Source organism: Rhincodon typus, chromosome 38 (assembly GCF_021869965.1).
Source record: "Rhincodon typus isolate 14 chromosome 38, sRhiTyp1.1, whole genome shotgun sequence".
Lineage (NCBI taxonomy): Eukaryota > Metazoa > Chordata > Chondrichthyes > Orectolobiformes > Rhincodontidae > Rhincodon > Rhincodon typus.
In genome coordinates, this window is record NC_063369.1 from 3568250 (window position 1) to 3589614 (window position 21365).

General features: G+C 41.7%; 1 protein-coding gene across 7 annotated transcripts in view; it reads right to left on the bottom strand.

Annotated features, from left to right (window-relative positions):
- Positions 1-21154, bottom strand: part of dcaf15 (DDB1 and CUL4 associated factor 15) — a 29363-nt gene extending 8209 nt beyond the window's left edge. For 5 of the 7 annotated variants that reach the window (XR_007265746.1, XM_020515700.2, XM_048617965.1 and 2 more), the window contains exons 1-10: positions 21065-21154; positions 13026-13123; positions 11127-11271; positions 8877-8983; positions 7949-8085; positions 7683-7853; positions 5155-5988; positions 2768-2856; positions 970-1098; positions 87-169 (exon numbers count right to left, since the gene is read on the bottom strand). Coding sequence is in view for 6 of the 7 variants with exons in the window: in XM_020515700.2 (XP_020371289.2) it covers positions 87-169; positions 970-1098; positions 2768-2856; positions 5155-5988; positions 7683-7853; positions 7949-8085; positions 8877-8983; positions 11127-11271; positions 13026-13123; positions 21065-21139 (1868 nt within the window). In the remaining variant the exon portion in view is untranslated. Of the gene's footprint in view, positions 1-86; positions 190-969; positions 1099-2767; positions 2857-5154; positions 5989-7682; positions 7854-7948; positions 8086-8876; positions 8984-11126; positions 11272-13025; positions 13124-21064 lie in introns of those variants that run through there. The other 2 variants (XM_048617970.1, XM_048617969.1) reach the window with 2 other exon arrangements.
- Positions 21155-21365: the final 211 nt, after the last annotated feature.

The following is a 21365-nucleotide window of genomic DNA, read 5'->3' on the forward strand; positions in this document are numbered from 1 at the left end:
GGAAATGAAATCTATAATGCAAGCCCAACAGATCTACACTGTTTCACAACTGAATAGCACGTACATTGAAAGTTACTTTCCCTTACCTTATTTGTCCTTCTTCATCAGAAGGGTATGCCAAAAGTAGCAGTCCTATGTTAATTATGACATGGTTGGTTATAGGGCACACCTTGAAACAGAAATAGATCACTATCATACTGATGTTAATGACAGTCCCAAAATCCAAGGAAGCAAGAATTCAGTGCACTGCACTTAGTCTATAATCAGTTGGGTCTATGGGCAAACCTCTCCAATATGCCATAGACAACCTTTTAAGAAGTCAGTATAAAGGTGTCCAGAAGACAATTTAATAGAAAAGGGACAAAGTGAAGGAGGACGATCTGTGGTAAGCAGCTAGGCAATTAGGCAAAAGTATTATCTATCCCTGTAAAAGTTTGTGTTCTTAAGTTGAGCTCCTGAAGTCCCTGAGAACAGGTTAGCAGAAATCAGGCACTCACCTCCTCTATGAGGGGATGAACTGGAATCTGAGACATTCCTGTCCACTCAGACTAGCCCTTAGAATGTGTGCGCGCGCCTGTGTGGTGTGTGCATCTGTGTAGTTGGGGGCAAGGTTGCTGCTTAAAAACAAGACAAAGGAAATGCTAGGACTTGAAGAAAAAATTGACCTTATGAGTTTCCAACATCTGCTGTACTAAAATCGAACTACTGATCAGTAACACTACAGTCCTCAAAACGCAAACTTATTGAGCCTTGACATCTTTTCAAATTTATTGCACTGGAAGAAATCCATCCAGCGTCTAGTTTCCTCCTTATTTAGATCAATTAAAGTAACAGACCAAGTTACCCCCAAAGTCTGTCCGTCAATCCATAAACTCAGCACATGAAGAATTACCATGAAGCCATGTCCTAGCCCCATCCCATTCCAGGCTATCCCAAAACACACTGCCTAACCAGTCTAAATTCACTTACCTCTAGAATGACAATATCATAGTCACTGAAGGAACAGTATCGCTTTGACCAGGATGCATCATTCCTTATAATCTCATTAATGACATATTCAAAATCGAGTGTCAGCTGCTCCACAGTGAGGTACTTGCCCTGGAAATTCACAAGATATAGGAGATGGGTTGCCAGGGAACAAAGAAAGGTCAAGCATAAGATAGTCACGTATCGGTCTTAGCCACGTGTCTCATTAAAGAGATCGCTCTCATGGAAATGTAAAGTGGTAAATATAAATCCATCCTTCCATCCCACTCTCCCCTCTCAGGAGGGCAGCTGTGATAATACAGTTGGTGAGAGCAACACATACAAAAACACACTCATGCCAGACTGCAATAGCTGTGCCTCACTGGATAGCCCATGGGTTCAAGTTCCACTCCCAAGACTTGAGCACAAGAAATGCAGGCTGATGATTCCAGTTCTACACTAATAGACTGCCATATACCTATCTGTAAAGACTTACAAATTCTATGCAACACAATTTAATTATTCACAATAATGTGTCCACCAACACAGCATATTTACCATTTTTTTAAAGCGCAAACTCTACCCAGCCAAGAATGCCCTCAGCTACTTTTCATCAAAAAGACAGGAATAAAAACTTGGGGCCATAATACTGACATCCAGAAACAGCCAGTAATAAAGACCATCTAGTTTAGAGCTGTGCATGTTACAGTGCAATATTGTCATTACTGTATTGAATGCTGATACTTCAGAAATTTACAAAAGAAATGTACAGACTAAAATACTCAACGTCCTGTGATAGCTGTTAGGTTCCCTGCTGATAGTACTTCTACACAAGTCAGATTCTGGACTGAAATTTGGTCTGATAGATCATTTTTTAAAAATATTAATACGATGGTCATTCACCAAAAATCTCATGAATCTGAAGAGTTTCTTTAAAAACAGAAGTTTATTACACAAAAGACAGAGACAAAGAAAACAAACTAAGCTATCTAGATACAGTTTGCAATTAGAAAAGTCTTAAAATACCCAGCAAAGCAAAGATTTATGCTGTTTTCCAACATAATCCATTACAGAGACTCAAATCTGGAGAAATTAGCCCTCTATATCAAAACTCTAGTTCAACGTAAACAAAAACTATTTTTGCTTCTGACTCTGGTCTGGTTTCCACTGAGGAGTCCAGAAAGCTTTCAATCTCTGGGCTTGCGAAACGAAAACCAATCCTTGATTATTCTGACACAAAAACAAGCTATTGGCCTTCACTGCCAATGTTGTAAATGACAACAGCAGAAGCAATTTTTCATTAACACTCCAAGGAGGTTCCTATTCTCTCCTCATATTGGATTAAGTCACTGATCCCGAAGGATCGTCTGACGTAGTTATTACTTTAAAAAAAAAAGTCCACAAAACTTTAACCAATCTGTACGCTATTATTTTAAAATCCAAATAAACACTAAACAAAATCTATTTACATTAATCACACACTTCTCATCACAACAACAATTCAAATTATTCCCATCAGGACCACTGATGAACAAAGGACCAGTATCTCGCTGTTGAGAAGGCAAAAGACCATCTTCAAACAGATCTGCAAGACTGAAATCTTAAAAACTTTCACTGCTGGGCTCGTTTACATTTCAGTATTACACATCCCATTGTTATCATCATTGTGACAATACATCAGGTTGCTGGACAGTACCTGCAACTAGAACTTGCGGTTGTTCACCACTTAGTAAGGTACTGCTCTAGCAGTCCTGTACCCTTTGTACTCAGCAAGGATTATGTTGCACTTTGGTTAAGTTACCTGATACAAAGCACTTTCTTTAACAGGTTTCAGATTCCTTCCCCTCAAGTCAGTCACTACAAAATGCAGTGAAATCTTATCATCATATCCTGTGAAAAACAAAATCTGTTTTAGTCTCCCGTCAACAAGTTCCTCTGATAGCAAACATATTATTAACAGTTGCAAGATTAAACAAATCCTTTGAGATCCTCAAATCACACAATTAGGTGAACCTTTTCTTCACATAAACAGGGCCACAATTCCTCAATTTAATCCATTGATTTAAAGCTGTGCAAATATTAATGTCACAATAACGCAAACGAGCTAAGTTACACCTGATTATTGCATCAGTATCATAATATGGAAGATCAGCCAACAACAGAAGAAGCTAGCCGAATGCACTGTCAGTGCTGTACTGTGATGGGAATGAAAGCACAGACACTAGTAAGAACATGCTGCTCAGGCAGCTTGAAGATGGAAGTGAAAATCACTGTAGTTAACAGATGGTAGGCTTGCAAAGTTTACCCTTTCACTGCTTGAGTAAAGTGAAAGTGGAACTAAATGGTAATTTTGGTGCACATTACTCTTGGTGTGGATATGTTTAATATTTAAGGGAGGGAGAAGTTAGTTCCAACTAAAACTGAACAGAAACGCACTCTGTTCCCACCCAACTGTAGCTGAGCAAATTATTAGGGAAGACAATAGTCTAGTGGTATTATTCCTGGGTTGGTAATCCAGAGACCCAGGTAACGTTCTGGGGACCTGGGTTCAAATCCCGCTATGGCAGATGGTGGAATTTGAATTCAGTAAAAATCTGGAATGAAGAGTCTAATGATGTCCGTGTATTGATTGTTGCAAATGAAAGAGAGGGTGAAAATTCTAGCTTTTCAAGTGCAGGCTGTAGTTAAATTCCAACTACTGCTCAGGAGAAATGGACAGTGATTGTTAAGTGGGTTTAGTGTATCTCACCACAGTTCCTGATAGGCACAAAACTGTCCCTAACTGAACAAGCTACTGCTGCAGCAGGAGTGTTCTTGTTCCGCTTCCAACATGTTGCTGAGCAACACTCATTCTGAGCTGCTTAAGCACACAGTAACTGAGAACATGCTGTGTAGGGAACAAGCAGGCTGCACACAAGTAACATTCCCTTTAAAGGGTACACGTGTGCAAGCCTGTGACCACATGGGTATGGGACCATGCAGTGTAAAAAGCTGGCCGCTCATGACAAGCAGAAGTTAGAGAGCATTGCTTAATAATTCTGCAATTACTTGAAGTTGTCCTTTGGTCACTGACATGTCCCAATCTCCAGCACCTCAATCAACATAAAAACTACAGAATTTCAAAAGAAAACAGTAAAAAAGAACAGATCTGGAATGTTGTGTGGAGCTGGAGGAACATAGCAGGCCAGGCAGCACCAGAGGAGCAGGAAAGTTGACGTTTTGGGTAGGGGCCCTTCTTCAGAAAAGCTCAACTTTCCTGCTCCTCTGATGCTGCCTGGCCTGCTGTGTTCCTCCAGCTCCGCTCTGTGTTATCTCTGACTCCAGCATCTGTAGTTCTTACTATCTCTGAGATCTGGAATGTTGGCATTTAATGACAGAGGACGCTAGACTTTGCAGAGTGGGAATTCAGCTGAAGGATTTAACCAGCAACCGGATTTGCGAAAGTGTGGTTTACGCAACCCCTGTAAAAAAAGAAGCTTTTCATATTCCATCAGGCTTCTTCGTGAATGAAGAACTTTACTGGCAATTATTGCTGTAGGGAAACATGGTCATTGACCTATACATTGCAAGATCTCAAACTCCAGGAGCTGATTGGCCAGATTCTGTTTAGATCATACTCAAGAAGTTCCATCATGAAGTCACAGGGCACTCCTCAGCTTTACTGACTGGCAGTGCTGTAGGATCTCACACATCCCCTAAACATGCAGAACAGATCTTGGTTAACTGTCTCATTAGAAGGGCAGCACGTCTGTCAATAAGGGATGACCGCAGTACCATGCTGAGAAGTGTGTGCTCAAGATTCTGGAGTGAGACTTCAACACACTGCATTCTGGTTCAGGAAGGAGTGACACTCACTAAACCATGGCCATATTCAAATGAAAGAATTGGGAGTTGTTTGTATTAGTGCTCACAATTACCAAAAGGCAACCTTGTTGATTTCAAGCACCATCCAATACCAATGCCAGAGTGTCGTGGGCAAAGAACTGGGAGCAGGTTCTCTGTTGACTCATCATTTTGAGACAGTGAGCACATCACCGGGGAAAATTCTCACATAGGCCTTCTGACAAGGAAAGCAGGGAAGACTGGCGGAGTACCACAAGGTTATTGCAAATTAATAAGGTAAACAGTCTCCTGACAACCAAAAAAAGGGAGGCATAAATAATATCTTAGCACTCCTACTTAACTCACCATCATCATCATCTGCAGCCATGCCAGAAGGCTCCAGAACATAATGCAGCTTTATATAGTTCACGTACCCAGGCTCTGTTTGTGCAGTTTCATGGTGTTGGCTGGTAGTATTGTTCATTGTACCTGACTCACACTGAATCAACTCACTTGCCATTTCAGTCTTCAGTTCAGCAGCAGACAATACACCGTTACCCAGTGCAGGATTCCCTTGTGTAATACAAGCACAGCCTAGTAACTGTGAATGTGAATGTTCAGAGTTCAAAGCAGAGTCAGAGGTGTCTGCAACACAACTGGAACACTGAATCTCTGACTTTGCTTTAGAAGAACAAGAGGAGAGTGTGAAATCGGACATCTCATTTCTCTGCGTATTAAGGACCTCGTGACAGTCATCTGTGGTTATCCCTTGTAGAACACCTTCCTTTGGTTTGGACTCAGCTTGGCTTAAACTACCCAATGCCTCCATGGTGCTCGTGGCAGCTCTGGCTCGCCTAAAAATGTCAGCTGCAAACTCCTTCGCTTTACCGGCGGCAGAGGATCGGTCACCGTGGGAAGCATTACACGCTGCCAGTTCACCATGCTTCGAGCTTTTCAATTCCCAGCTCAGCATTTCTTCAGGACAGTACTCAGTGCGCACACAGCTATTAGTGTCAGCTTTGTGTGGGACGCAGTTTGGCCCTCCGTCACTGGATGAAGGATGATTTATACCTTTACACTGATGATAATTTGACATGACACCATCCATTACTGGCAACATAAGACTAGGATCTAGCTCAGAATGATGTGGAGGTGCAGTGTTTTCATTACTCTTACTGTACAGAATTTGCCCTTTCTCATCTGAAACACAGAAAACCAAGACAGCAGAACAGTTGTCAAATAAATCTGAAATGAACATCCGGTTAAAATAGTGCATAAACTTTGCTATAAAAACACAGGTGATCTCCTGAACTGGTACCAATCACCAAATAGGTATCTCTGTAATCCTGTGTTTCCTGCTGGTTATTTTGCCTCTATCAATGGCTAAAAGGATAGGAAGCATTTTGTCGTGGCATTTCAGCCAGAATATAAAGCAGACTTGATGAGCCAGTGGGTCTTTTGCTTCCCGTTATTTTCATTAATCAGGTAAATTTCACCAACATTGCGGAGTTACATGACTTCAGCTGTATATGGCAGCTAAGGCATAACAATCAATCACAGTGGCCTCAGGTTAGACAGGGGAAAGCCAATGACTCTGATGGAATTCTTTGCATATGAATCACAGTATCCTACAATCACACAATCCCTACAGTGTGGAAAGAGGCCATTCGGCCCAACAGGTTCACACTGACCCTCAGAAGAGCATCCCACCCAGACTCATCCACCTTCTGTATCCCTGTAACTTTGCATTTCCCATGGCTAATTCATCTAACCTATGTATCCCTAGACACTATGGGCAATTTAGCAGGGCCAATCCACCCTAACCTGCACATCTTTGGACTGTGGGAGGAAGCCGGAGCACCCAGAGGAAACCCACGCAGACACGGGGAGAAGGTGCAAACTCCACACAGACAGTCACCCGAGGCTGGAATCGTACCCATGGTCCTGGCACTGTGAGGCAGCAGCACTAACCACTGAGACACCATACCACCCCGTGTGGATGGACCAGAGTAAGGACATGACTGGGGACAGGTACAATGTCCAAAATGACCCAGATGGTATTTATACCCAGATTCTAAGAGTGACCATAAAGAAATTTTACAAAGTATTGATGGAGTATAGCACAGAGGTATCTGTACATTTAAAAACAAGTGATTGTCGCTCTCATGATAAAAAGCAAAAATCTTTACACTTATAGCATACCTTTCACAAGTTTAGGACATCACAAAACATCCTAGAGCCACTGTGATTGATTGTTATGCCTTAGCTGCCATATCCAGCTGAAGTCATGTAACTCCGCAATGTTGGTGAAATTTACCTGATTGATGAAAATAACGGGAAGCAAAAGACCCACTGGCTCATCAAGTCTGCTTTATATTCTGGCTGAAATGCCACGACAAAATGCTTCCTATCCTTTTGAGTTGCAATTGCTATTCTACTGTAGGAAGTACAGCAGGACGTTTGTGCAGAGTGAGCTCCCACAACCAGCAACGTGATAAAAATGACAAAATGATCATTCTTTTAAATGTGATGTTGACTGTTGGATTAAGGTCTTCCAATAATACCATAAGATCTGAGAAAGCATCTGAATACCTCATCCAAAAGTTGGCACCTCGAACATGACTTAGTGGAGTGGGTGTGTCACCTTAGATCTTGCACTCAGGTCTCGGGGTGGGATTTGATCCTATGATCATCCAAAGTGTTGGCAATGAGTCACAGCTGACCCTTAAGTAGATGCCCAGACACAGCAGTGCAAATGGAAACCAACAGGCTGCTTCAATGAATGGAAAGGGATATTTCTGCCTGAATGAAAATAACTTGGATCCTCTTCTGCACCTGTAACTAGCTCATTCATACATACTGTCCAGGTTCCTAAATGAACAATTATGGCATACCTGTTGTGTTTACAGATATGGCACAAGCCACCAGAGAGTAGCTGGTGTTGAGTAACACCACTCCATCTTTCTTGAGCTGAAAGGCAGGCTGAAATGTGGGGAAGGGATACACCACCTGGTACTTTGTGTGAAGCATGAAGCCATGCTGTAGACAGTAGGCATTCTGCTCATCTGTAAAACACATAATAACATGTTAGGTTTGGGCAGAGTGACGTAACATAGCTTTAACAGATATCCTATTGGGAGGAAAAAGTCTTTCTTCATACCTGCATTAAGCAAAGCCATGTCCTTGCAGTCAGGACAGAATGCAAATGGCGGTGTAGCAACTGTTGTAATATAAATATCTCGATCGTTCTCATCACTCATCACCATGTTTATCAGCAGATCATTCACTGAACGGATGCTGGATTAAAAGGAAACCAAATTTTGTTTTCATATAATGGGATGAAAACATTATACGGTACATTAAAAAAAAATTGCTGGAGGAAGGACAAAGACTCCAGCCATACTCCTCCTGACCCTACACCTAACACTCATAACAAACAAATCAGTCAGCCACAGATCTCTGGAAGTCTATGGTAAAGGATAAAACAGAAAAGGAGAAAAAGATAAACTTTACAAAATATCCCAGAACAACAGGATTCCACAAAAAGGAAACAATAGGTTAATCTGTCTTGGATTCGTTGTTTTAGGAAGAAAATTGACTATGGCACAGCAGTAACTCCCTCCTTTAAATAGCATTAAATGCATCAGCGTCAAGGTAGGAACATCAACTGCACAAATATCATTTCCACTGAAAATGCAGTCAGGTCCAAGTACCATGTCTCAGGAAGGATACATTGACCTTGAAGGGGATGCAGAGGGCTGAGATTCATCAGAATGAGAACACGGCTAGAAGGTTAATCAAGCCCATAACAAGGAGGCACCACCTTAAAATCTGAGGCAGGCTGTTCTGCGTGATGTTAATTCACACAGACAGTCGTGGGAATCTGGAACTTGCTCCCACCTAGAAAGCGGTCACGACTGAGGGTCAATTGAAAGTTTAAAACTAGAGAGTGATAATTTTCTAGCAGGCATGGAACAGTCAATCAAGACAGGTAGACAGAGCGAATACAAATTAGCCAGGATCTAAATGAATAACAGGTCAAGCTGGACAGGCTGAAGGACCTCCTAAATGTTGCCATGAATACTCACTTGAACCCAAATACGATAAGCTTTGAGGGATCGCTTGGCCATTCACACACTGTGAGATACAAGTCGCTGTACACTTCCTGATCTTTGAAAAGGTGCACTTGCCTCACCTAAAGTTCAACAACAAAAATTATTTTAAAAATATTTGTGTTTCTTGTATAGTTGAGCACTCCAGAATGGTGACTATGTTTCTAAACTGAGTATGCAGTTAAACATAGCAAGCACATATGCACAGGGACATGAGCAGGATAAGCTCGTGGACAAGATGCAATGTGTGTGAGATATGCAAGAAGTATCATGGCCAATAGTAAGTCTGCCCCTAGCAACATGATTTTAAATAGGTAGTGGTTATGGATTTAGCGGCATGAGATGAAGAAAAAAATACATTTTCATTTTACATTTTGAAAATCTGGCAACCAGGTGTTGTTTTTCAACAATAATACATAGTAAAGATGGGAAAATAACTTGGATATGGTATTGAAAACTGAATGGCGATTTGGCTTGGGCCACCGACAAAATTTCACACCAACAATGAGTGACAGGAGATTGCTAACCCACAAACTGGGAAATGCATGTGCAAATATGAACATAATAGTTCTGACTACAGCAGGAGAAAGCCCTTTCAGCAATGGGGTATGTGAAAGGAACTACGCAGTAATAAATGGTTAAAATTTGGCAGATCAGCCAAACTATAAACTATCAGCTGCACTAGTGTTGACTGTCCATGCTAAGAATTTGCTGTAGATGGTTCCAGGATACAGTCTATATCAGTTAGTTTTTGGCAGGAATTCTGAAGTTCCTTCAGCAATAAGGAATCAGTCCCCAGCTTGGGGAGGGTCTAAAAGTAGATTGACTTTTATAGAGTGTTTGAATGCACTGTATGCAGACAGAAAGGCTTTCATTGAAGCTGAAGTCTCAAAGAATTTGGCACATTTGAAGACAGAAAGAAAGGCTATAAGAAACCAGTTTCAACCAGGGAGATAAGGTTTATTATACAGGAGAGGGTCTTAAAGAATGGAGAGCACTGTAGATTATTGGTAAAGGCAAAAAAAAACTGTACAGCCTGCAAATCAGACTATTCAGGTACACTCTTCAGCGTTGCTTGGTGTGGATTGCAGATTTGCATAATCTGAAGGAGTTACAGAAAATAATGAGGCGACAACTACCTCTCTCAGCTGACGACTGCACACCAAATGGATCAAACTGCTGCAACTGACTGTTTGCCCGAAGACAGACAGTTCTGTTCTGATCATTAATGATACCATTGGTCCCAAAGGACACCTGCCAAAATTAACTACTAAAGTCAAATATTTATCAGAGGGAGGCTAGTCAATGGGGAAATGTGACTATTACAAGAGCAGAAATGGCCACTGTAAAATGTAAAAGTTGGATGAGGGGCAGGAGGTTAGGTCCGTGGATTGCAAACATGAAGTACAAAGTTGGAAGGCGAGAAAATGCATTGTAAGCTCAAACACTGGGACCAGGAGTGAACATGCCCTTTCAAAGAGATTATGAAGATAAGAAAGAAATGTTATTAATAAGAAGGATGATCAAATAGTAGCAATCCAAAAAGAGACAGAATGTAAGACAGAGGGCGTAGTTTAACAAGGACAAAATTGATTGCACAAACCGGGAATACCACCAGGAACAGAAGCCCATGGGATCAGGAAGTCTTGATGCCCTCCGGCAAACCAACAAGACAAGTTAAAACAATGCCGGAGAAAACATTTCCAAACTGACATGGGTGGATAACAGCAGTCATCTATCTAATTGTATTAGGGTTTGTTCATTTCTTTCTAAAGTGCTGTTATGTATACTGGAAAAAGGACACCTGAAACTTTGATAAGCGGTGATAAAAAGAAACATAATAGGTTGTCATTTTGCATGTCTTGTTAATGTTAAATATTGATTTATTTAAGAAGTAACAGGAATCTCTTTTATTCCCTTTATGTCCCATCTGACCCTCAAATCTGTCTCTCTTTTTCCTTTCTGTTTTTGAAGATATTCTCTTTTAGCCAAACTTCATCATTTCTATTAATACCTTCTTAGGTGATTTAGTGTCAAACTTGTTTGATATTTGCTTGTGAAACATCTTGAACTTCTAATATTTTAATGGCACTCTAAGTCATTATTGAGAAGCTAAAATTGATTAACACAAAACCAACAGATACAGAAAGTGGACAATATCAATACGGATGAGTTCAGCACTGGAGTTTAGAGCACTTTATTTACAAGGGAACCTTTGTTACACACCTTTTTCAACTTGTCATGAATGTTGAACTTCCACCAGTACAAGTAATACACATAGTATGGTAATTCGTCAATATCCTGCTCTGGTACATCCCGAGTATAGGACAGCACATACCGACCACATTTTGTAAAGCCAAGGAATATGTGACTGAGGTAAGGGAAGGAGAAAAGGGACATGGAGATAGATTAAACTAAACAAAGTAAAAATGAAAGTTACAATTCCTGATTAATAGAGATGAGATTTTCAGGCATGTGAAGTCCAAGAAAACAGTCAGACACTTACGAAATCTACTTGTTAAATTCTAGCACCAATTTTTGGGCGTGCCTCTGCCTCACCTGAAAGCATTGGTTGTTTGCTCAGGTACAGCTCCACACAGTCGACCTTTGGTTACTTTTCTCATGAGTTGCAGGAAGGAACACACTTTCTCCATTCACCTTTACTTGACAAGTTTCATTGAGTTATTTTGTGTGTGTGCGTATATATAAATATATGATATATATATATCACATATATATATGTACGTGTGTGGGGGCGTATGCTTATTGTCAGTGCATGCATTTTTTTTGGGAGAGTGTAGCTGCTAGTGGATCACAGTTGAATCATAGAATTATAGAATCATAGAATCCCTACAGTGTAGAAACAGGCCTTTCGGCCCAACAAGTCCACACCGAACCTCAGAGCATCCCACCCACCCCTATAACTCAACTAAGCTACACCTCCCTGAACACTACAGGCAATTTAGCATGGCCAATTCACCTAACCTGCACATCTTTGAACTGTGGGAGGAAACCGGAGCACCCGGAGGAAACCCACGCAGACACGGGGAGAATGTGTAAACTCCACACAGACAGTCACCCGACGCTGTAATCGAACCCAGATTCCCGGCGCTGTGAGGCAGCAGTGCTAACCACTGTACCACCGTGCTGCCGTTCTGAAACTGGCCTCGTCCTCATTCAGTGTAAAGTTCATCTACATCCTATAGTAGTCATTGTATTGTACATTTGGAAAAATAATTATTTTTCTCTGTCTAATATCAGGGACCTGAGCTCTATTCCAGCTTAAGTACTTCTGCCCAACCAAGATCAGCTCACTCAGTACAGACCAGGAACTGAAACTGGCATCTTCCTGATATGTGAGGCTTGCTCGATCAGGTCAACCATTATATAATGAATAGCAGAATAGGTTTGAGGGGCTGAATAGCGTCCCTCTTTTCCCACTTACCCACTAGCTAAATTCAAACATATCTACATACAAGTAACTGAGTTAAGTTGCATAAGTAGGTGGTCAAAGTTCAAATCCAACAGTCCTGAGAATGTGCAATAAGCTCCCAGGAGATTGTAGCCCTGCCATAAACACAGTGAGAGAAACTACATGCTGAACTGTTGCCTGTCACTGACCCAGTGAGTGCAGTTTTGTACAGATTTGAGGTGAAATCTGAAATTGGAACATTACATGTTACCATTATGAAACAGTCTGCAATTTTAGTGGAGCACCCCAGCAAGGGAAAACCATTCTGTTCAGAAACTATTGTACCACAGAGACAGACAGCAAAAAAAAAATTGATGTTAAGATCCAAATACTGGAGAGTTTGTTCAATCTCCACATGTTGCCTGGGGCTATTCATTATGCCGTGAGATTCTAGAGCGAAACAAATTTATTTGTCTGAAAAATCATTTCTCCTTGGGCAGAAGCCTGTTTAAAATTAAGGGTTAGTGCCTCCATTGAATGGTACAATGTTGCAGATGAATACATTGGTATCTCACAGAATAATGACAAGAGCCTGGGGCCTTGCATTCTCCTCAAGTCAAGTCAAGTCAATGAATGACACAAACTGTTCTTACCATATACAAGAAAGGTTCGAATAGCTTAAATGAAAATATCTTAGCAAATAGTTTACGTACCCAGCTAGTAAAAAATCATCATCCACAATATTCTTCAGGGGAACACAAAGAATGGGAGGCAAATTTTGGAACATTCGGTGCGAGAATTGGCCAGTTATCTGTCAAAGAAAGAAAATGGTACATCTATTTGTTGTCATTAGAACATGACAATTGGTACTCCTTTGGACAAGGACTGGATTCAAGTGGCTTGATATCTTACCTGTGATTTCACATAGTCCTTCACCTAACCCAATTGGATAACAAGATGCTGGGTAAAAGAAAACGTAACCCAGTTAAACTGGGACTAGGAACCCAATGTCCACTCATTTCTCATCACGACACTGCCCTATTAGAGTCAAAGAGTCAGAGTAACACAGCATGGAAACAGGGCCTTCAGCCCAAACTGGTCCATGCTGACCATGGTGCCCACTCAGCTAGTTCCAATTGCCCGCATTTGGTCCATGTCCCTCTAAACCCTTCGAATCCATATACCTATCCAAATGTTTTTAGATGTTGCTATTGTACCTGCCTTAACCACTTTCTCTGGCAGCCCATTCCATATAAGTACCACTCTCTGCATGAAGCAGTTGCTGCTCAGGTTCTTCTTAAATCTATCCCCTCTAACGTTAAACCTATGCCCTTTGGTTTTCAATTCCCCATCTCTGGGAAAACAACTATATCATTCGTCCTATCTAAGTCCTTCGTGAGTTTATACACTTCAATAACCTGACCCATCATTCTCCTACATTCCAAGGAATAAAGTCCTATCATGGCCAACCTCTCCCTATAACTCATGCCTGCTAGGCTGGTAACGTCCTCATAAATCTTCTTTGCACACTTTCCAACTTAACTATGTCTTTCCTATAACAGGGTGACCAAAACTGTACACAATACTCCAAGTGCGGCCTCACCAAAGAATTATACAACTGTAACATAATGAACCAACTCCTATACTCAATGCCCTGACCGATGAAGGCCAGTATGCTAAACACCTTCTTCCCCACCCCGTCTACCTGTGAGGCAGCTTTCTATGAACTATGTATTTGTACTCCTAGGTCTCTCTGTTCCACAACACTTCTCAGAACCTTAGCATTTACTGTATAAGTCCTACCTTGGTTTGACTTCCCAAAATGCAATACCTCACACTTATCTGTATGGAATTGCATTTGCCAATCCTCAGCCCACTTCTCCATCTGATCAACATCCTTCTGTAATTTTTTTATGACCTTCCTCATGATCAACGATACCTCTTAATTTTGTATCATCCACAAACTTACTAATCATGCCTTATACATTCACACCCAGATCATTTATGTAAATCACAAATAACGAAGGTCCCAGCACCAACCCCTGTGGCACACCATTAGTGACAGGCCTCGAGCCCTACATACAACCTTCAACCATCACCCTCTGCTTCCTACCATCAAGCTAATTTTGAATCCAATTAGCCAGCTCTCCCTGGATCCCATGTGACCTAACCTTCATGACTAGCCTGCCATGCGGAGCTTGTCAAAAGCCTTACTAAAGTCCATATAGAGAACATCCACTGCCCTACCCTCATCTATCCTCTTGGTTATCCCTTTGAAAAACAAAGATTTGTCAGACATGACTTCCCGCGCACAAATCCATGCTGACTATCCCCAATCAGACCTTGACTGTCCAAATGTTGGTTGATCCTGTCCCTCGGTATCCTCTCTAATAACTTGCCTGCCACTGATGTCAGGCTCACTGGCCTGTAGTTCCCTGGCTTGTCTTTGCTACCTTTCTTAAACAATGGAACAACATTAGCCATCCTCCAGAACTTCACCGGTGGTTAAAGGTGAAGCAAAAATCTCTGCAATTTCTTTCCTAGCCTCCCACAATGTATTCTAGGACAAACAGGAGAAAACAGAAATGATCAGGAAGATTCTATCAGACCAAACGAACTTGTTGGAACTTCTAAGCTCAGCTTTTAATTAATAAATTTAATCAGTGCAAGTATGAGCCTCTAGAGCATCCTGATAATGTCACGAGTAATTCCCTGCTGCAAAGTCAGTGTTATAATATATAATACCTGGTTATGAAACAAGTTCCTTCATAGTACATGTGTTCATTAAAACCTGGATCCAGAATCAATAGAAGCCTCTGATGCATTTATCAGAATAGAAAAAAAGCTTGGAGCAAATCATGCCCTACATGAATGGCACCTAAATTGCAACTCCTCACGCTCAAATAGGTCTGGAGAAGTTTGCTAATTTAAAAAATATTTTTATTAAGCTAAATTTCCTTTTGACAGGTTAAAGTTCTGCATTTATTAAAATTTAAACCGACTGGTAATCGAGAGAAAACCACCAATAAGATGACTGGATGGGAAAATAAAATGATAAGGCAAGTCCACATTTCTCTTTTTTACAATTTATTCAGAGAATAAATGAGGGTGTCACTGGCTGGGAAAACATCTATTGCACAGCCCTAGTTGCCTTTCAGAAGTTGCAAGCTGCTTTCTCAAACTTCTGCAGTCCTTGGGGTGGAGGGACACCTACAGTTAGGAAGGGAGTTCTAGGATTTTGATTCAGCGATGATGAAGAACAGGCAAAATATTTCCAAGAGATAGTGAGTGGTTTTTTTTGGGGGGTGGCGGTGGCAGATACTTGCAGGTGGTACAGCACCATGCATCTGCTGCCCACCTCCGTCTGGCTGCTTGGAGTTGTGGATTTAAAAGATATCATTAAAACAGCCTTGGTGAATTTCTGCAGGGCATCTCTATACTGTATTTCACAACTACTGGGATATCCCAAAGCATTTCACAACCAATGCAGTTATTTTGAAATGTAATCACTGCATTAGGAAACAGAAACCAAAATGGGCAGACAGCCAGATTCCACAAATACTTTTACATGCATGCAGCATTATGCAGCTATGGACAGTGATGGTAGAGCCTCCAATTTCTTTGCAGCACCTGGGTGACCAGGAAACTCTCCACCCCTAACACATGCCACGTGTTAGAAGGATTTACAGATTGAAAGTCAACCAGTTTGGCCACATTATGAACACACCTTTCTTGATCGTCTATCTTGGAGTGGGACTTAAACCCGGAGTGGGGAGGGGGCACGCAACCAAGACTTTTCACTCAAAAACTACCCAAACTCATTTTGAAAAAGAATGGACTTAAAACCCTGGTTCCAGAGGTGAACCACTATTATCTCATCCACTGCATCATTCAGTGCCAAATACTTGCACGGCTGTAGCAGGTTACGCAGTGATTTCAACCATACTACAAATTCAACATCCCATTAACAGTGACTCAAATATATGTGGTACAGGCTAAGGGAAAACCACTGATATGATGAGAGCACCTCGTGTTTGTACTGTAGCATCAGCATGAATCAGCAAGCAAGGCCTGGGTTCAACATGTCCTGTGCAAGATGACACTTTGACAATGTGGCACTCCCTTGGTAGTACCATTAAGTATTATTAGCCAATTTAAATTGTGTAGTTATGACCTGATCCAAAAAATACTTTCCAGTTCAGACCCCAACCAATGGAGACACGCTGATGAGGAGGATATGATGAGGCAATGATCACAGGATTATTAATTAACTTATTTATAGCACCTCCTCTTACTGCTGCTTACAAGGTACACAGTGCTGGAAATACTTAAGGCATATTCTACTCATGATACTTAATAAATCAATTTTCTTTGCTTCAATTCAGAGACACTCTCTATTTATGACAGTCTACAGCACAGAAACAGGCTGTTTGGTCCACATCAATGTGCATGCTTCACACAAATCTCGTCTCAGCTCAACAGCATATTCTTTTCTTCCTCAGGTGTTTACCATTTTCTATTTCAATAGACATACGTTAATGTTTCAGTTACTCCCTGTGAAGTTGAGTTGAAATGCCTTGCACTAACTGAAATGAGCCAAATCGTTCTTCAGATTCTGAATGCAATCCAGCCAACTATCACCCTGTCAGTCTACTGTCAACCAAAAAAGTGCTACAAGAGGTCATCAACAAGAGGTCATTAAGCAGCATTCACTCTGCAATAACCTACCCACTTATGTTCATGCTCCTGGCCTCATAACCACCTTGGCCTAAACATGAACAAAAGAGCTGAACTTAAGAGGTGATATGAGTGATTGACTTGTCATCCAGGCAGCTTTTGACAGAGTGTGCCTTTAAGCTTGGAGTCAATGGAAATTGGTTTGATTTTGATATGGTTTATTGTAGTCACATGTACCTAAGCACAGTGAAAAGTTCTGTTTTTACGAACAATACAGGCAGATCATAACCAAACAAGGACACAGACAGAACGAGGCTTATGAGGTGACGATTGTAGAGGAGGTGCACAAAAGCAAGGTCAACATTAGATGTGAAATTAGAGAGGCCCATTCAGCAGTCTATCAACAGTAGAGAAGAAGCTGTACTTGAACCTGTTGGTGAGTGTTCAAGCTCCTGTATCTTCTGCTTGACGGAAGAAGTTGCAAGACAGTGTTACCGGGGTGGGAGAAACCTTTTGATAATGTTGGCAGCCTTTCTGCAGCAACAAGAAATGTATATGGAATCCACAGATGGGAAGCTGGCTTTCGAGATGGTCTGGGCTGTGCACACAACTTTCTATAGTTTCTTATGGTCCTGGGCAGAGCAATTGCCATACCGAGCTGTTATGCACCCAGATAGAATGCTTTCTATGGTACATCTGTAATTGGAGGGGGCATTCTCCAATTGCTGGAATCAAACCTAACAAGGGAAGGTGGCTATGGCTGATGGAGGTCAATTACCTCAGAGTCCCAGGACATCACTGCAGAAATTCCGAAGGGTAGCATCCTAGGCCAAATATTTTCAGTCGCTTTATGACTTTCCTTCCATTATAAAGTCAGGAATAGGTGACAGACATATGTTAGAGACCAGACAGGCTTCCCCCAAAATATATTCTGGAGATAGCCTAGACCCTAACTTTTATTTCAAAGGCAAGTGTAAGGCACTCTGTTCCAGATTCGATTCGATTGGTCCAGTTTTAATGAATTCACACTTTATTCTAACAATGCAATTAAAATGCAACAAAGAATAGGTATAATTTTACTTTACTGACATACTGAACAAGATAATGTATTATTCAACTACTAATCATCAATTGTTCCAACATAGGCAGCATCCCATAAACACACCCTTTGACAAAATGCAATGCAGTAAAACAGTTTTCTGAAATGCTGTCTCAGCAGAAAGAAACACTGAACAAAACAATCTGCCTCTTCTGATTTCTAAGAGGAAAGCTCTGCCTAAATCTTCAATCAAGCAGCAGAGAGAACTCTAGCCATCCCCTCCAGCAGCTAACAAAACAAATCATGTGAAAGCAACATCAAAGCCCTCTGGGTCAATGTGAGCCTGACCCCACCCACTCACAATTCTCTGAAAAAACAACATTCAGGGAGAAACCCAAAGCTGTTTACAAACTGCCTGATGGGAGGAAACATCTCAGCACCACTACGACAAACCACCTCTGCAAGAAAAACAGGTCAGATCATGTCTCTTAAACGCTCAGTACTGTCACAGACAGTGCGCAGTACTATGTGATGCAACTCCTCAGATACCAAAAGAGTCCATGGCCAAACACAGAAAGACTTGGGCAGCACTCAGAATGAACTGGTAAGTAGGAAGTAACATTCGTGCCACAAATGTGCCAAACAACGACCATCCCCAAGACAGAATTTAAACATCTACCCTCAACATTCAATAGCATTATAAATCAATGAAATCCCCCACCATAAGCATCTTTGAGATTACCATTGACCAGAAGTTGAATTGCAGCAGCCATATAAATACAGTGACTACAACAGCAGGTCACAGGCTAAGAATTCTGCGATGAGTAATTCACTTCCTGTCTATCCTCAACAAAGCACAAGTCAGGAGTATGATGAAATACTCTCTCCACTTGCTGGTTGATTGCAGCTCCAACACTCAAGAGGTCAACAGCATCCAGGACAAAGCACCAACCACCACCAATACACAGTGGCAGCATGTGCACTATCTGCAAGATGCACTGCAGCAACTCAAGACGGCACCTTCAAGAGCACCTTCCAAACCTGCACTTCTACTATCTCAAAGGAGAAGAACAAGGGCAGTGGACACACAGGAACGCCACCACCTGCGAGATCCTGTCCAAGCCACACACCGTCCTAATGTAGAGATATATCACCAATATTCACTGTCACTGGTCAAAATCCTGGAACTCCCTTCGTAACAGCATTTTGTACACACCAACAGATGAACTGCAGCAGTTTACTACCAATGTCCTAAGGGGAAATTAGTGATGGATGCCAAATCCAGCAATACACACGTCCCTTTTTTTTAAATTCTGAATTACTAAACACATTGAAGTTTGTGAAAGGACAGGGCATATATGGGAATGTGGGGCTGGGACATTGTAGCTATGACAGAAACTGAGGGAAGGACAAGACTAATTTTAAAGACAAAAGGACTAACACCTCTTAATTATGCAAGCTTAGACCGGATGGACCTTCTAATCCCATCAGGAGTAACAGCCACTTTTAGCAAGTGCTTAAACTGTCACCTGCTCCCCCACGACAGATGTCACGCAAACTTGTGTACAATAGATACATTAAAGTTTTAGCACCATGGTGTCACATAGTTGTATGTAAAAACTGTGTATATAAGATGCTACTGTAAAATGGTACTTTGGATTTTCATTGCTGCCTTGAACTGTGCCATTGCAGATGCTCAATAATGAGGCTATTTTTGCCACTCAACTATCCCACATGTCTCACTAATTTGATTGAGTTTTAAAATGAAGTAACTAAAAAGATTGACAAGGGCAGACCGTTGGATGTTGTTTACTTGGACTTTAGAAAAGCCTTTGACAAGGTTCTGCATGGAAGACTAATTAGTAAAGTTAGATCATATAAGATTAAGGGTGAGCTTGCCAACTGAATACAAAATTTGCTTTATGGTAAGAGACAACGTGACGGTGGAGGGTTGTTTTTCAGACTAGAGGCCTGCGACCAACAGTGTTCCACAGGGATCGGTACAAGGTCCACTTTTGTTAGTCATTTACATAAACAATTTGGATGAGAACATAGGAGGCATGGGTAGTAAATTTGCAGACACCAAAACTGGTGATATAGTGGACAGTGAAGAAGGTTATCTAATATTACAAAGACATCTTGATCAATTGGGTCATTGGGCTAAGGAGTGGCAGATGGAGTTTAATTTGGATAAATGTGTGGTATTGTATTTTAGTAATACAAACAACAACAGGACCTATAATAATTAATGGTAGGGCTCTGGGTAGAGTTGAAGAACAGAGAGTCCCAGGCTGACAGGTACATAATTCTTTGAAATTTGCATCACAGGTTGACAGAGTGGTTAAGAAGGTGTTTACCACACTTGCCTTCTATGCACAGAACTTTGATTATAGGAGCTGGAGGTCTCTTCTGAAGCATTGTGTGGAGTTCTGGTCACTCCATTATAGGAAGGATATTAGTAAACTGGACAGGGTTCAGAAAAGATTTACCAGGACGTTGCTGGGAAAGGAGAATTTGAAAAATAAAGTTAGACTGGAAAGGCTGTGACTATTTTCACTGGAGCATAGGAGGTTGAGGGGCGACCTTATGGAGGTTTATAAAAACATGAGGTGCAGAGGTAAGATGAATCACAAGGATCTTTTCCTTAGGCTGGGGGGAGTTCAAAACTAGGTGGCATATTTTTAAGTTGAGAGGAGAAATATTTAAACGACATGAGGGGCACTGATTTGCAGTTGAAATGAATTGGACCAATTTTATATCACATGATGAGGGTGACCACAGTTTACGGGTGCTCTACAAGATTTGCACCCAACTACAATAAAAATAAAGCATTACAATCAGCCCTGGTCAAGACGTAGTGATTAATTATTCTATTTCGGTGATTTTATTTGAGGATGTTGCTGTGTGGGTGAGAGGGATTGGTTGGGGTTATTTCCACCTCTTTCCCCTCCCCCCCGTCTTACCGAGGGAGGGATTCACCCAGCAAAAGGCACATTTACTGTTAACTGAGCCTGTCCTGCTGCCCCATTCCAGTACCTTCAGCCGGGATAAATTCCTCAGGACATTGCTTTTCTTCCTCGCAGTCGGGCGCTTGTTCCAGCTCGGCGCCATTTTCTTTCCCCTCCCCCACCGCGCAACCCAACCTGCTGGGCACGGCAAGAGCCCGATTCTCATTGGTCACGCTCGCCCACGGTCCGGCCGCTCATTGGTTGATTCCTCATGTCCATCACAGCGGTCGCCAGCGAGTTCGGTTGAGAGGCAGCGCAGCCCTGTTGCTAGGAGAGCGCCCTCTCGAGCGCCGGTGGCGCACTGCACCCTCACACACCCTTCCACCCCC